This window comes from Saccopteryx leptura, chromosome 6 (genome assembly GCF_036850995.1).
Source record: "Saccopteryx leptura isolate mSacLep1 chromosome 6, mSacLep1_pri_phased_curated, whole genome shotgun sequence".
NCBI classification, from domain to species: Eukaryota; Metazoa; Chordata; class Mammalia; order Chiroptera; family Emballonuridae; genus Saccopteryx; species Saccopteryx leptura.
The window spans coordinates 26,263,235-26,278,905 of NC_089508.1; the positions used below are offsets into that span (position 1 = coordinate 26,263,235).

General features: G+C 47.3%; 1 protein-coding gene across 1 annotated transcript; it reads right to left on the reverse strand.

The window, feature by feature from the left end:
* Positions 1-7,770: 7,770 nt before the first annotated feature.
* Positions 7,771-11,171, reverse strand: FOS (Fos proto-oncogene, AP-1 transcription factor subunit). The gene is made up of 4 exons (XM_066342954.1): positions 10,864-11,171; positions 9,879-10,130; positions 9,338-9,445; positions 7,771-9,212 (listed from the first exon to the last, which is right to left on the reverse strand). Exons 1-4 carry the CDS (start codon positions 11,002-11,004, stop codon positions 8,571-8,573), a joined length of 1,143 nt encoding a protein of 380 aa, XP_066199051.1. The 5' UTR covers positions 11,005-11,171; the 3' UTR covers positions 7,771-8,570.
* Between the last annotated feature and the right edge of the window lie 4,500 nt (positions 11,172-15,671).

Genomic DNA, 15,671 nt, shown 5'->3' on the forward strand with positions numbered 1-15,671 from the left:
GTCTTCCCACAGAACTCGGATGATGCCAGAGTCTTGCAGCTGGAAAGGGAGTTTTGAAATTCTTGAAACCCACTCCTGATTTGGTAGAGGAAACAGTCTCAAAGAACTTAGAGTCTTACCCTAGGTCACATAAGTACATATTTAGGGACAGATTTTTAACACTCTAGCAAAGCAATTAAGCACTTTGGAATTTAGAGTTGCAAAGAGCTGATTTCAAATCTCAGATCTACTATTTATCAATTACGTGACGTTGGTTAAACTTATTTAACCTTTCCTAGATCATTTTTCTATCTGTAAAATGAGGATCCTGATAATGTCTGCTTCATTGGATTGTTGTGAGGACTAAATGAGAGCATCCATTCAAAATATTATTGTATGCCCGTTACGTGCCAGTTGCCAGAGATGGACTGGTTAGCAGAGAGACTATGGTCCCTGACTGAGCATCGCCTGTGACGTGCACAGCACAGCTTGGCACAGAACAAGCACGTGTAAAATGCTAACCATTGTCAATATTGTATTCTAGGGCTCCAGGTTCCATCCCAACCACATGCCTTCAGACAAGCTCTATAAGTTCACATCACAGAACCTCTCTCATGTAATTCCAACTGCTTACGTTCCCACCCCCAGCCCCTGGAAATTCCACAGGCATTGCAGACTCGACATGTCCAACCCAGAACTTACCATCTTATCCCCCACACCTACTTTTCTTCCTATAGTCACACAGTCATTGGTGGAAGCACAAACCTCCTTGTGTGTCAAGCCTGGAAAACCTGGGAGTGAGCTTGGATTCCTCCCTCTCCCTCACCTCCCACATCCACTCGGTCACAAAGTCCAGACAGTCCTACCCCCTAATTACCTCTTGTTCCCCCTACATTCCCACCACCACTGCCTCGGTTCAGCCTACACACCACTGAACTAAGTAAATACCAGGCTTTTCATGATCTGGCCACAGATACATCTTCTTGATCTATCGTCAGCCCCCTCCCTCCACTTTGATGCTGTAATACTGATGCAAATGAAATCAAATGTATTTGTGGGATGCTCTATAATTTACATCTCCCACTCTCTCCTCCCCACCCCCATATTTTATAGTCCAGCAAAACCACATGCATTGTTTCATGAGTTTGTGTCTCTGTGGTGCTATCCCTCGGCCTCCTGGAATCCCTCCACCTCTCGCTTGTTCATCTAGCAAGCTCCACACACATTTGAGGCCCAACTCAGAGACTCCCACAGATAGAGTTTTCACAGTCCCTCCTTCATGCAAAACCTGCACCTCTTGTTAATTGTTTTTAAATATCTTATTTATTGATTTTTAGAGAGAGAGAGAAAGGGGGGAGGCACGGGAAGCATCAGCTCATAGTTGCTTCTGTACATACCTTGACCGGGCAAGCCCGGAGCTTCATTTTTTATTTATTTATTTATTTATTTATTTATTTTATTCATTTTAGAGAGGAGAGGGAGAGACAGAGACAGAGAGAGAGAGGAGAGACAGAGAGAGAAGGGGGGAGGAGCTGGGAGCATCAACTCCCATATGTGCCTTGACCAGGCAAGCCCAGGGTTTCAAACCGGCGACCTCAGCATTTCCAGGTCGACGCTTTATCCACTGCGCCACCACAGGTCAGGCAAGAAGCCCGGAGTTTCAAACCAGCAACTTCAGCATTCCAGGTCAAGGCTTTATCCACTACACCACCACAGGTCAGGCTACACCTCTTGTTAGTGTATTATAATGGATATGTTTATGTAACTTCCTCCCTCACTAGACCATGAACTCTTTGAGGACAGGGCTGTGTCTTCCTCACAGCTAAATCCAGCACCTGATATATAGTAGACACCCAGAAACGTTTTATCAAATAAAATGAAGCCCATGCTTGCTCTAGAAGGTATATATTTTCTCCCCTGAAACCCCCACCTTCCTAAATTATAAAGATAACACATAATAACTAATACTTTTATAATACTTCTGTGTGCCCAGGCATTATAATTAGCACTCTATACATATTAACTTATTTAACACTCATAACCTACCCAAGAGGTAGGTACAATTATTATACTTCTAAAGATGGGGATACTAAAGCTGCCCAAGATCAGTGAGGCAAGATCCCAAACTGAGTGTATGCTCTGAATCAGCCTGCTATGTTGGACCCAATTCCTCAAATTCAGATTAATCATAATGTTTTGATAAGTTTAGCTGCAATAACAGTTTTGTGATTGACTAAAAAGACTGAAGTTGAATGATTGTTTCTGTAGATCTGACCACAAATTGCTCTCCAATATAAATATGGCAGCAACCAAGGCCTGTGCCATCTACCCATATGATGAAGGTGGGTACCTTTTGCTTCACACCCTTTATAACAGGCTCCCTTCCAATGGGCTTGCTTCTAATGTAACCAATGATCAAGCCCCTCTGGGTTCTTGTCTTAATCAACCACACTCAAGTACCATGTTGGTGTGAGCTCAAAGTGAAAAAAGGCTTATTAATCAAGAGGACCTGATAGCCGCTGGGCCAGGCAGTCTCGTTGGAACAATGCCCAGAGCCCTTTCTGCTCTTTGTCCTCTTGGGCAGCTGAACAATGCATCTTGGGCAGAGGAAAGGCAGCTTAGTTCAGTCCGTGAGTGAGTGTGTGGAACCACTAAAATGAAATGCATTGCAACCAAGCTTCTGTGGCTTTCCCCTTTGTGCAAAGGAAATGGAAATCTGTCCAGCCAGTGCCCTTCAGGGCTTTCAACTCACTCATCAGGAGCTGGTACACCTTATTTCCATCTGCTTTCCTTCAGGTCTGGGCATATTCCTGGTAATGATGATTATGATATCGATAATGAGAGTGATAGCAGCTAACCCTTATTCTGTTCTAACGCACACTAAACTGTCAGTTTTATAATTTTGCATACCAATTGCTAGGAATCAACGAACTCAAATGGGTTAGTGTGATAGTTGGAAATGTTATATCACTGAGTGAAAAACAGTTTTGTTTGTTTCTTTGAAGATGAATATACCAATATTTACATATGCATCCATTGTTCATTTGACATTTGCTTAAAAATGGAAAATTATCATAAATTAAGTGTTGCATATATGATACGGAACATTAAAAAATAAAGCAGGATAATGGGATAGAGAGTCACGGAGACTCTCTATGTGTTACTCTAGATGGAATGACCTGGTAAATTAGATAGAATGACTTCAGAAGTCCTCTTGAAAGGGATGCCCTGTGAGCTGAGTCCTGAACGATAGGACGAGCCAACCCCAGGGAAAGAGGCAGAAGGACAGCAAGTGCAAAGGCTCCGCCACAGGAACCCGTCTGCTGTGTGTCAGGAATGGAAGGAAGGCCAGGAGCAGAGTGCCCGTAGGGGAGAAGGACAGGAGATGGAGTTTGAGAGGAACCCAAGGTCAACTCCTTAATGTTTATAGCAGCCTGACCAGGCGGTGGCGCAGTGGATAGAGCGTCGGACTGGGATGCGGAAGATCCAAGTTTGAAACCCCGAGGTCGCCAGCTTGAGGGTGGGCTCATCTGGTTTGAGCGAGCAAGGTTTATAGCAAAACAACACAGCTTAAAGTGCTCTGGTATTTAGCATTCAAGTGATGCTTATATCTCCTTAACGTTTTTTAGGAATTTGATTATTCCATGTTTGGAGAAAATCTCATTAACAGTTAAGGTTTGATTTTTTGTTTGTTTGTTTGTTTGTTTTAGATTTATTTTTATTTGAAAAACTTTGAAACTTCAGATGGCTTCCTTAGAGTAATCATCTGAACACTTTTCCTTTGCCTCAGTCTCTTCTTTGTCCATTAATTAAAGATAGCCTTGTTGATTTACTTTCATTCACACGTGGTAAGTTGCTGTTGATACAAAATTACTGTTATTAAAACAAATTGCTAAATGCTATCAGCTAATTTTGATAATTACACAAGATGCAGAGATATGCAAAGACTATGTAGACTATAATCCACTACTATATAGAGATGAATATTTTGTTTCTTCTCCCCTCTTTCCATCTAAAATTAATTTGTAGCTGGAGGCCCGATGGTTGTGCATTCACTTTGAAGTTGAATTGGCAGAGGTAGCCCCGGGAGGCGGTTCTGGAATTCCAGGAGCCAAGACAGAAGGGAGGTATGTGTTTGAAGCCAAACAGAAAGATGTAAAATCCCAATTGCTTAATACCGTAACAGGGCCAGGAATAGGAGACTTTAGAGACTATATGAGGAATATATTTCTGTTTGTGGAAATAGTGCAGAATTTATTCATTCATCCGCTTGGCGAATAGTCGATAACCCTGTTCTTTGTGCCAGGCACTGAGCCAAGTCAGGGGATCCATCAATGAGCTAAACTGGACATTCTCCTCCTAAGGAAATGCGCCCCTCTGATCCTTATTTGCTCCCCTGCTGATACATGTATATCTTTTGTATCAGTGTTACACCATGGGGCCCTGAGATAGTTGTTTTGCTGAGACCAGGGTGAGGCCATATCTTGTGGGAAGGGAGCAGAGTCTTTCCCTAAAGGAACTTGACATTCCCAGTGTCCCTCATCCATGGAAGTTGTTGAATCATGAGTCAGGAAAGGAGGATTTGGAAAGAGCCCTTTGGCTGGAGAAAGAGAGAATTCCTTTCTTCCCTTGATCCCATGAAGATGATTGGCAGGGAGCTTGGTAGAATGTCAACCCTTGGGGCCTCTGAAAAACCTGTTACAGAGAGTTCCTGTTGCAGCTCTTCTCCCTGGACCTTGAATGCAGTCTTGTTGATGGAGCAGCATGTTCTCAGCCGGACTGTGGTAACTGGAGGAAGAGTCTGTCTCTAAGCTGAGGCCAGGGCTATCGAACGGAAAGCAGTGGTCTCTCTATATAATCGGCACAGGTCTTACAGAGGCTCTTAGGTCACCAGGAGCGAGTCAGTGTCTGGCTGTAGAGGTGCAGCCTCCCTTATCCATCTGGGAAATAGGTCATATTTTTTTTTTGGCAGAGACAGGGAGAGAGACAGGGAGAGTCAGGGAGAGGGACAGACAGACAGGAAGGGAGAGAGATGAGAAACACCAATTCTTTCTTGCGGTTCCTTAGTTGTTCATTGATTGATTTCTCATATGTGCCTTGACCGTGGGGCTACAGCAGACCAAGCAACCCCTTGCTCAAGCCATCGACCTTGGGTTCAAGCTGGTGAGCCTTGCTCAAACCAGATGAGCCCATGCTCAAGCTGGCAACCTCGGGGTCCTGAACCTGGGTCCTCCACATCCCAGTCCAATGCTCCATCCACTGCGCCACCACCTGGTCAGGCAAAATAGGTCATATTTAAAAGCTACAAAGAATTCACCAGTGAACCACAAACAGGGAGTCTAATGCCACTTTTGTTATTGCTAGACAGGCAACAATATTATGCCAGTGCTGTATGATATATCAGTACTCTTAAGAGCCTACAGCAGGTTGATTTCAAATGCCAATTATTGTGTGAAAAGCAGGGAGATGATAGGTAAGAACATCAACCTCAATGGAATTGTCATTTCAAATTAAAACTTTCGCCCTGACCAGTTGGCCCAGTGGAAAGAGGGTCGGCCGGGTGTGTGGATGTCCGAACCCTAGTCAGGGCACACATGAGAAGTGACCATCTGCTTCTCTTCTCCTTCCTCTCCCCCTTTTCTCTCTCTTCCCTTCTCACAGCCAGTGGCTCAACTGGTTTGAGCGTTGGCCCCAGATGGGGGTTGCCAGTTGGGTCCTGGTCACAGTGCATGCAGGAGTCTGTCTCTCTACCGTCCCTTCCTCTCACTTAAAAAATAAAAAATAAAACTTTTAACTTGACTGAGTGAGATGCCCCCTAACCACCCAGTGATTTTCATTATCACCAAAGCATTAGAAAGCTGGCACTGAAGTTGCTCGTCACCTAGCATATGTGCAAACATGATCTCTGCCTTCCGTGCTGGTGCCTGCATGGCAGCTGAGCACGGGAGGAAGGGCACCACCTGCTTTCTTTGCGGTTTGTCCCTGTGCGTGTAAGTGCCCCATTACCAGAGGTGTTCCAGACAAAGGTCATGTTCTTCTCTAAGATGATAAAGTTTCTATGTTCAAGCTTATTCAGAGTCATGTTGATTTCTTATTGAGCTATTATGTAACTTTTTATTTACCAAATGATCAACCATTATTTGTACTGTTTGAGATTGCTTTCAAATTTTCAGAGCCAACTTTTCTTCCCCTCATTTAACTAAATGTTAGGCATATGGTGTTAAAGAAATCTGGCTAGGGTGTTTAGCCCTAGCTGGATAGCTCAGTTGGTTAGAGCATTGTCCCAATATGCAGAGGTTGCCGGTTCAATCCCCGGTCATGGCACATACAGGAACAGGTTGATGATCCTGTCTCTCTCTAAGTCTCTCCCTTCCTCTCTCTTTTAATAAATAAAATTAAAATTTAAAAAGAAAATAAAAAATGTAAAGTAAATGTATTTATTACTAAGAGATAGGACAATAATCCTCCTTTCTTTCTGACAATAAATACAGTCCAACCAGGCCCTGGCCGGTTGGCTCAGTGGTAGAGCGTCGGCCTGGCGTGCAGAAGACCCAGGTTCGATTCCTGGCCAGGGCACACAGGAGAAACGCCCATCTGCTTCTCCACCCCTCCCCCTCTCCTTCCTCTCTGTCTCTCTCTTCCCCTCCCGCAGCTGAGGCTCCATTGGAGCAAAGATGGCCCGGGTGCTGGGGATGGCTCCTTGGCCTCTGCCCCAGGCGCTAGAGTGGCTCTGGTCGCAACAGAGCAATGCCCCGGAGGGGCAGAGCATCGCCCCCTAGTGGGCAGAGCATGGCCCCTGGTGGGCGTGCCGGGTGGATCCCGGTCTGGCGCATGCGGGAGTCTGTCTGACTGTCTCTCCCCATTTCTAGCTTCAGAAAAATACAAAAAAATAAAATAAAATAAAAAATAAATACAGTCCAACCAAATGTATATATGTTAAAGTACCAAAACAGTTTCTTTTTCTAACCAAGTGAAAACTTCTTTTAAAGAACCAAGTATTAATAAGCAGTTCAGCCTGGTGTATAGCGTAATGAGTAAGGAAGATTCCAATCCCAAGAATGAGACATTGAGAAAGTCGTTCACTCTAACCATTATTCAATTTGCTCACCTTAAAGGTAGAGGTAACCCTGCATATGATTTTTCAGGAATAAGAAGTTAAAGTAGCCTGACCTGTGGTGGTGCAGTGGATAAAAGCATCGACCTGGAACGCTGAGGTCACCGGTTCGAAACCCCAGGCTTGCCTGGTCAATGAACATATGGGAGTTGATGCTTCCTGCTCCTCCCTCTGTTCTTTCTCTCTTTCCTCTCTCTGTCTCTTTCTCTCTCTGTGTCTCCTCTCTCTCTAAAAAAACAAAAAATGAATAAATAAAATGTAAAATATAAATATTAAAAAAAAGAAGTTAAAGTAGTTTGTGCAAAGCTTAATTCTATTTGCTAAAAGATTCCTTTAAGATCAAGATATTTAAGTCTAGTATTAGCAAAACTAGATTTAAATAATCACCGCTTTGACTTTCAAAAACAGGGGGTGGGGGGGGGCAAGAAGACATCTTCCCACAGAAGCCATCTCAGAGCAGGCTCTCACCCTCAGAAACTGGAGGCAGAGATACTGTGAGGACTTGCAGTGTTTATCAACTATTCCGGCATCTGCTCCCGAGTTTCCTTCTCCTCTTTGATAAGGGATCAGAGGGGCGTGTCCCCCTCCAGGAGTCACCCTTCTCAACAAACTGCTCTCCAGTGCCTTTCAGAATCTGACCAAACTTCCAGAATAAAAAGAGAGCCAGATTGGTCGCATTCAACTTAAATGCTTTTATTGACAATGTCTTCGAACAATAAGCAAACAATGCTTAAGTTTTTCATTCAAGTTCACTTTCCACATGTCAAAAGACCTCAAGGTAGAAAAAAATAAAATAAAAATATAAATATCTGAGAATCCATCTTAATAAATAAATTAAAAACACAATAAACGTTTTCATGGAAAACTGTTAATGTCAGAACAATCATTCCACCTCAACAATGCATGATCAGTAACATTACAATGAACATTGATGTTGAAGAAAAACTACAGTACATGGATATAGCTATTTGTTTCTATCTACTAGAAAATAAAGTCATATCTGTTCTTAGTTTAATATTGGTCATTGCTAATCAGAACACACTATTGCCAGGAACACAGTAGTTATTGTTAAAATCAGCTGCACTAGATACAATTTGAAATATCCAGCACCAGGTTAATTCCAATAATGAACCCAATAGATTAGTTAATGCTATGAGAAGACTAAGGAGAAAGAGAAATGAGACACAGACCCAGGCCTGGCTCAACATGCTACTAACTACCAGCTCTCAGATGTGTCACTGGGAACAATACACACTCCATGCGTTTTGCTACATCTCCGGAAGAGGTCAAGACTTGAGTCCACACGTGGATGCTTTCAAGTCCTTTGAGGCCCACAGCCTGGTGTGTTTCACGCACAGATAAGGTCCTCCCTAGGTCTACGGGAACCCTCAAGGGAAGATGTGTTTCTCCTCTCTGTAATGCACCAACTTGGGGCAGTGGCACTGGTGTGTGCCTGCTGCCTCCTCTCCCCGCCTGCTCACAGGGCCAGCAGCGTAGGTGAGCTGAGCGAGTCAGAGGAGGGCTCGTTGCTGCTGCTGCCCTTACGGTGGGCAGCCGCACAGCTGGGGAAGGAGTCAGCCTCGGGGTAGGTGAAGACAAAGGAAGACGTGTAAGTAGCGCAGCTGGGAGTACAGGTGACCACCGGAGTGCACAGGGGCTCCAGCTCTGTGGCCAGGGGCCCCATTCCTAGGGAGCCACCATGCAGGGGCTCCCAGTCTGCTGCATAGAAGGAACCAGACAGGTCCATGTCTGGCACAGAGCGAGCGGTCTCAGAGCCACAGGGCCTGGATGACGGTGGGAACAGGAAGTCATCAAAGGGCTCGGCCTTCAGCTCAATGCTGCTCGTGTTTTTGACGGGCTCCACTGCAGGCTTGGGCTCAGGGTCATTGAGGAGGGGCAGGGTGAAGGCCTCCTCGGACTCAGGGGTGGCAGCATCAGGCAGGCCTCCACTCAGATCAAGGGAAGTCACAGACATCTCTTCTGGGAAGCCCAGGTCATCAGGAATCTTGCAAGCAGGTCGGTGAGCAGCCAGGATGAACTCGAGCTTTTCCTTCTCCTTCAGCAGGTTGGCAATCTCAGTCTGCAAAGCAGACTTCTCGTCTTCCAATTGGTCTGTCTCCTGTACACAGAGGAATAAAGCAAAGCATAAGACACACAGTCCTGCTCAAGGACACTGTTCCTTTATCCCAATCTCCAATTCTCCCCTTAAGTTTTAAAAAGCAGAGAACCATGAAATCCACCTACCGCTTGGAGTGTGTCAGTCAGCTCCCTCCTCCGGTTCCGGCATTTAGCTGCAGCCATCTTATTCCTTTCCCTTCGAATTCTCCTTTTCTCTTCTTCTTCTGGGGACAACTGGAAGGAAAAAAAAGACCAACAGTCAGGAACTGTGTCTGCTGTTGGCTCCATTCACCCACCCCAGTGAAACTGGCTCCTGCAGCTTCCAGCTCCCTGGCACCTCGTCTGTGAGGCCGTTTCTATCTAACCTGCAGTTGCGGGCTGGATGTGACTTGCATTTCAAATAAGATGCTCAGCGAGAGAATGAAGAAGAACTCAGTGTAAAAGCATGAGACAGGAACCTCCTTGAGAAGAACCTCTGAGGGGATTCCTTGGGGTGGGTCTATCAGAGTCTAAATCCAGATGGAGAGGGCTTGGAGCCAGAGTTCCCCGTTCAAGATGTGTAATCAGTTCCATCAGTGACTTTACCCTACCCACTGTGCTCTCCATCTTCACCAATGCGTCCCTCCCCAGCCCCACCCCCACACAGAGAAGATGCTGAAGAGCTCACCTGTTCCACCTTGCCCCTCCTGCCAATGCTCTGAGCTCTGCCTCCTGTCATGGCCTTCAAGACTCCAGCCCTGGAGTAAGCCCCAGCCGAGGGAGTGGGCATTCCGTAGGGGTGGGTGGCTCTGGTCTGGGATGGGGCCACGGAGGAGACCAGGGCGGGCTGCACCAGCCACTGCAGGTCCGGGCTGGTCGATATGGCCGTGACAGTTGGGATGAAGTTGGCACTGGAAGCGGCCAGATCTGTACAAAAGTCCTAAAAACGAAACAGAAGGGGGAAGTTGATGTGAACTCGCAGGTTCAGGACACAGGTGCGGTGAACCGAGTACCTAGAGCCGCATGCAGCAAGGAGAGAGGAGGAACGGTCCTGTCCGGGACTGCTCATGTCTTTTTATATTCCTCTCATTCTGGATGAAAGATCCCCCCATTTCCCCCAAGAATTCCCCAGCGCGGTGCCTTTCTCCTCTATCCCGCTGCTGCGTTCCCGTTATCCCTTCAGCATCACTTGCTTGAAAGGGGTTTGTTATAAATATCCCTGACGTCTGAGCTGACGCAGGCGCCGCTCCGGAGTCTCCTGAATGAACTCGCTTTTTATCAATGAAACTGCCTTACACACCCGCCTACTTAGCTCTGCTCCCCGCCCCTGCTCCAAGCCGCGCGCCTAGTGTGTGTGTGTGGGGGGGGGGGCGCTTTTTGCCGCCTCCCTGGAGGAGCCACGCTCTAGTTATGAAGTCTTTGCTGGGGACACGTTTGCCCCAGCCTGTGTGAGAGGCCAGCCAGAGAGCACGAGTGGAGCCTATTCTTATTGTGACAAGCGACTGTGCGCTCCCAGCGAGTCTGGGGATCCCGAAATAGGGCTGCTCCGGCCGGGCAGCCTCCTTCTCCGCCCGAAATGGGGTACCCGGCTCTTCTTCCTGAGCGTCCCGCAAATGTCTTCGCCCCGGTGACCCCGAATCGCTGTCCCTATGGCGGCGCGAAGCCAGCCTTACCTGCGCGTTGACAGGAGAGCCCATGCTGGAGAAGGAGTCGGCAGGTGAGTGGTAGTAAGAGAGACTGTCTCCGGCCGGGGAGGCGCTGCTACAGCGAGAGGAGGACGCCTCGTAGTCAGCGTTGAAGCCTGAGAACATCATGGTCGAGGGTAGGCAGAGCCGGGGCGAAGGGCAGAGGGGCAGAGGCAGGTAGGAGCTGTGGGGCAGAGCTGGGTAGGAGCGCGGTCACTGCTCTCTAGCTGCGCCGCTGCTGGCTGTCTCCACTTCTCTGTGCTCGCTGCAGATGCGGTTAGAGTACGAGCCGCAGCCACTGCTTTTTATAACAGCCTTTTTTTTTTTTTTTTTTTTTTTTTTTTTTTGTGAATGAGTCCAATGACGTCACAGCGCAACCATTGCAGCACTGGAGGGGTGGCGAGCTAGCACGGATATCTTTTCGGCCTCCTTGCCGCCCCCGCCGCCCTTGCAGCTCCCTGTTCAGGCTCCCGTTCTGTTGCGTTTCCTTATCCCGTGAGCATTCAGCAATCTGGGTCTTAGTGGGGACCCCAGACCCCCTAGGATGAGGCACTGCGGGGTTGGCTCCCCCCACGACCGCATGGACAGGCTGTGGAAACCTGCTGACGCAGATGTCCTAATATGGACATCCTGTGAAAAGGGAGGGGGAATTGACGGGAACTGCTCGCGGGCTGCAGCCAACAACTAGGGTGCAGCGCTGGGGGGAGGCGGGGGCTGCGGCCGGGGGAGGGGAGGCGGGAAAGACGCAGAAGGAGAGCGAACATTCGCACCTGATTCAATGCGGACCTTGTTCCCGCGGTGGGAGCGATAGGGGCGGTGGGGGTGGGGACGCCTTTTTACCAATATACAGTAAACAAAGAACAGTTCTGAGTATAGGAGAAAAGGTATAGGACCGACAGATACACAGCCTCAAGGGCTTAAGCTTTGGCCCGCGAAGGAATGCGCCTCCACCCCCATGCCCACCTCTAGCATATTCAGTGCAAACTGTGGAAGCAGACCCTCAGCCCCCGGCCTCAAGCAATACTGAGACCGTTATTGCGTTTGGAAGCCAAAAACCGGGGGAATCCAAAATAAGAGAACTGACTTTGTCTACGATGTTAAGTATTTTAGTTTTATTTTTTGATTGTTTGTTTTTAAGGGAAAAGGCGCGTTTATTTCTCAGTCATTTGTGGGTATATGAGTGTTACTGTCAAACCCCGGAGACACTAGGCAGTGAACACTTTGCGGAACCTACAGCCAGGTCGTGTGGTGGGGATGGGTGGTGGGTGGTGTTATGTGGACAGGTCGTCAGTTCAGGGTACCGAGTGGGGTGAGCTCTTGGAAGAGCGCCAGTCTGAACGGGGGAAGTAGGGGTGTTTCGTTCCCCCAGGAAGCTCGGCTTACTGGGAGCCAGCAGCGGGTGATTTTCCAGTGGGAACTTGGATGGGGGTGGACTGGGGTCGCTGAAAGTACTGTCCGTGCCCAGCAGCGCCCAGGCGGGAGACCTGGGCGCTGGGACCTCAGACGCGGCTCTGTGGCCTGGAAAACGGGGCTTTCGTGCTCAGGAGTGTGCTGTGCCCCCAGTCTCCCCAGCCTCCTGCTCCCCTGCAAAGGACAGCCGGGGTCACAAGCCCCAGCTCGGTCTCAGAGCCGGCTACCTCCGGGGCGTGAAGCCGCAGGTCCCGGCAGAGTCCCTGGGTCCCTCTCCCCGCCCTCTTCGGAGCCGGGGGTCACGGTGAGAACCTGAAGAGGGGTGAGACGGGATTAGGGCAGGGGGCGGATCCTTCCGGACGCGATCCGAATGGGACCGTGGACCTGCCTCCAGCCGCCGCACCCCGGAGCCAGGCGATCCTGCTATAGATAGTAACAGCGAAGCGGCTGTTTACAGCAACACTGCGCCGCCAGGGCCGTCTCCAGGCGACGCCGCGCGGCCGGGCGCGCCGTCTGCCCGGCGAGGCCGCCCTCCTCCTCGCTCCCCCGGGGACTCGGTCTCCCCGGCCCGCTGCGGCCACTCCCGCCGCCTGACATCATCCGCCGGTCCGGGGGCTGAGTGCGGCTCGCGTGCTGCTGTGCGCTAACCTCCATTCTTAGAGTTGCGAACCCGGCGGGAGCAGAGAGGGCAGAGAGGCGGGGATTCGTGGAACTGGGCCACTTGCTATTTTTGCATTCCCTGTCACAGGCAGAGGTGAAAACAGAATTTCATCATTGTATGTCACTGGTTTGTGTTGGTGGGAATTTAAGCGCTTTTTTTTCTCACTTAAAAAGGGGGAGAGAAAAGGAAAAACAGATAATACATAAACAGATTTCTTGGACCTGCTCTGAATCCTAAAGCAATTTTTCGACCCTCAGTTCTCCTAATTCTATCATCTGTCAAGCTACTTCACTATCTTTGATTATTTAATTTTTAAAAAGGTTAAGAAGGCAAATCCATCTCTCCTAATTAGCTTTGGACAAAGTAGGTCAAGCTTTGAATTCCTGAATCTGGCCTTGCATTACATTCATAACTGGATCTCGGGCCTCTTAAGAGAAAACCTAGAATGATTTCATTTACTTCCCCTCCGGTGTCTTGAATCAGCTCAGACCAATACTTCAGCATGTGTCAAAAAAAAATTTTTTTTAGCATGTGTCAAAATTTTATATCCAGGATTTATTTCATATCCTGCGTATGCCAATTAAAATTAAAAAAAAAAAAAAAGGTGGGGGGAAGAGTCTTGGGATAAATATGTCTTCTCCGGAGAGCTTAACTGTTTCCTTCCTGCACCATTGCAAACAGAGTTGGAGACAGTAAATGCATCCTCTGAAAAGGACCATGAATCCATCCATGAATTCATTCACTCTTTCATTCATTGAACAAAGAACTATTGAGAGCCTCATATGGCAGGGCACTGTGCTGGGGGCTGGCACTTACTGAAATGAACAAGGTGGGCCTGTTCCTACCCTCAGAGGGATTCCAGCTTCCTGGAGAAGACCAGTAAGTCAAGAGAGAACTGCAGGACAGTAGTAAGTGGTTTGATAGAGTTAAGAACCGGGTGCTGTGAAGCACAAAAGAAGGTGTGAAGACAGGTGTCAGAGGAAGTGACGGCAATACAGAGCTGGAAGCTGGATTCACTGTCTTCTGGGAAACAACATGGTAAAGACTGAAAGGGCAGAGCACCTCGGGAAGCAAGTGCTCAAACCCAGTCACATTGGATAATACAATCTCAAGCTCCTTCTCCGCCCCACTAACATCTCAACCTGTGATCATCTTAACATGCTCCCACATCCCAGTCTACTCATGGTATCCGTTTCAGGATTGCAAAATCACATTTTTAATATGGAACTCACATGATACAGTCTTCAGGAGAAATCAGAACCAACTTGTGAAATTTTCTTTGCCAGTTACAAAGGTCAGGTTGACTTTGAGACAGACGTGTGTGTGCCTCTGGGAGCACGGTTTTGCCTTCCAGCAGGACAGGGATTCTGTGTTCTGGACAAGCCTGGGCATATAAAATCCAAATTTACATAGTTTGTGATAATCTGTGTACTGAGTTCCTCCTATTTGGGATCCAAATGTGAAAAGGAGGGTAGAATCCTACATCTGATTTTTTTTTTTTTTTTTTTAAGAGAGAGGAAGGAAGAGAGCAAGAAGCATTCATTTGCAGTTTCACTTAGTTGTGTGTTCATTGGTTGCTTCCCACATGTGCCCTGATCACAGGGATCCAACCCATGACCTTGGTGTTTTGAAGACAACGCTTGAACTGACTGAGCTAACCGGTCAGGGCTTCCTACATCTAGTTTTAACCTAAATTGACAACAAATTCATTTCTCCTCATTAGTTGTTCCTTATCAGATAGAGACTCTTCCAACGTTGTACCTCTCTGGCATCTGATTAAGACATCTGACCCACATTGAACTTTTGTCTAAATAAATCTGGAAGTCAGTGCACATTGTTTAGCCTGGTGTTATTACAACATTAAGTGAAAGGCTGCTGTCTGTGCTGCCTACGTAAATGCTGCCACACACAACCCATCCCCAGCATGCAGAAGTAGTTATTTATTTGGGGAAGTGTGGTCTAGTGGTGAAGTATTGTGGTCAAAGCACGGGACCAGAAGTCAGGAAGATGCATGTAGCAAAATCAACTCCTGCAGGGACTTGGGGGAGTCACTTCTTAGACTCGTTTAGCATTTACATACTTTTGGCCTCCGTCTTTTTCATGTACTGGTATTCACTTAGCACCTAGCACAGTGCCTGGCCCAAAGTAGGTGTCTCATAAATATCTATTGAATGGATGAATGAATGAATAAATGAATAATACCCTTATCCAAACAAGACGAGTATATATTATTATCCTTTATGCGTACTTAGAAATCAAATAGATAATGTTCTCTAAATCCTTGGAAAGGCTGAACAAGCTGAGCCTGTCATTCTTGAGTATGAATATGCAAAAATTGGAAAAGACAAATTAACAAGATGTTAGGGCTATTTTCAGCTGGTACAGCTTCTGTGTATAAAAATCACCCCAATGGTTCATGATAGGACATCAAACTTGCCCTTGTTAGTGTGCCTCATATATAAATGCCACATTGTCTGCAATGACAATGACTATGTTACCACCACTTTCTAATTTATTCTTTTCTAAATGTCTGGTCCCAAAGAAGAGAAGCATTCCACAATTCCTGCAGGACTCACACACACGAGCTCAATTAAGTGTCTTGGAGGTCAAGGTTACTCACCCTATGGCTCAGACAACAAGCAAAAAGACTGCCCTTATTTTTTTTTTCATTGCGCGTTGCAACGCCTTAGTTGTTCATTGATTGCTTTCTCATATGTGCCCTGAC

Excerpts from the sequence above, each read along its gene's own strand:
- FOS (XM_066342954.1), bottom strand. The coding sequence starts at position 11,004 with ATGATGTTCTCAGGCTTCAACGCTGACTACGAGGCGTCCTCCTCTCGC. Across the intron at positions 9,446-9,878 it reads GGAGGGGCAAGGTGGAACAG|TTGTCCCCAGAAGAAGAAGA; the intron begins GTGAGCTCTTCA and ends TTTTCCTTCCAG. Across the intron at positions 9,213-9,337 it reads TGACTGACACACTCCAAGCG|GAGACAGACCAATTGGAAGA; the intron begins GTAGGTGGATTT and ends CTCTGTGTACAG.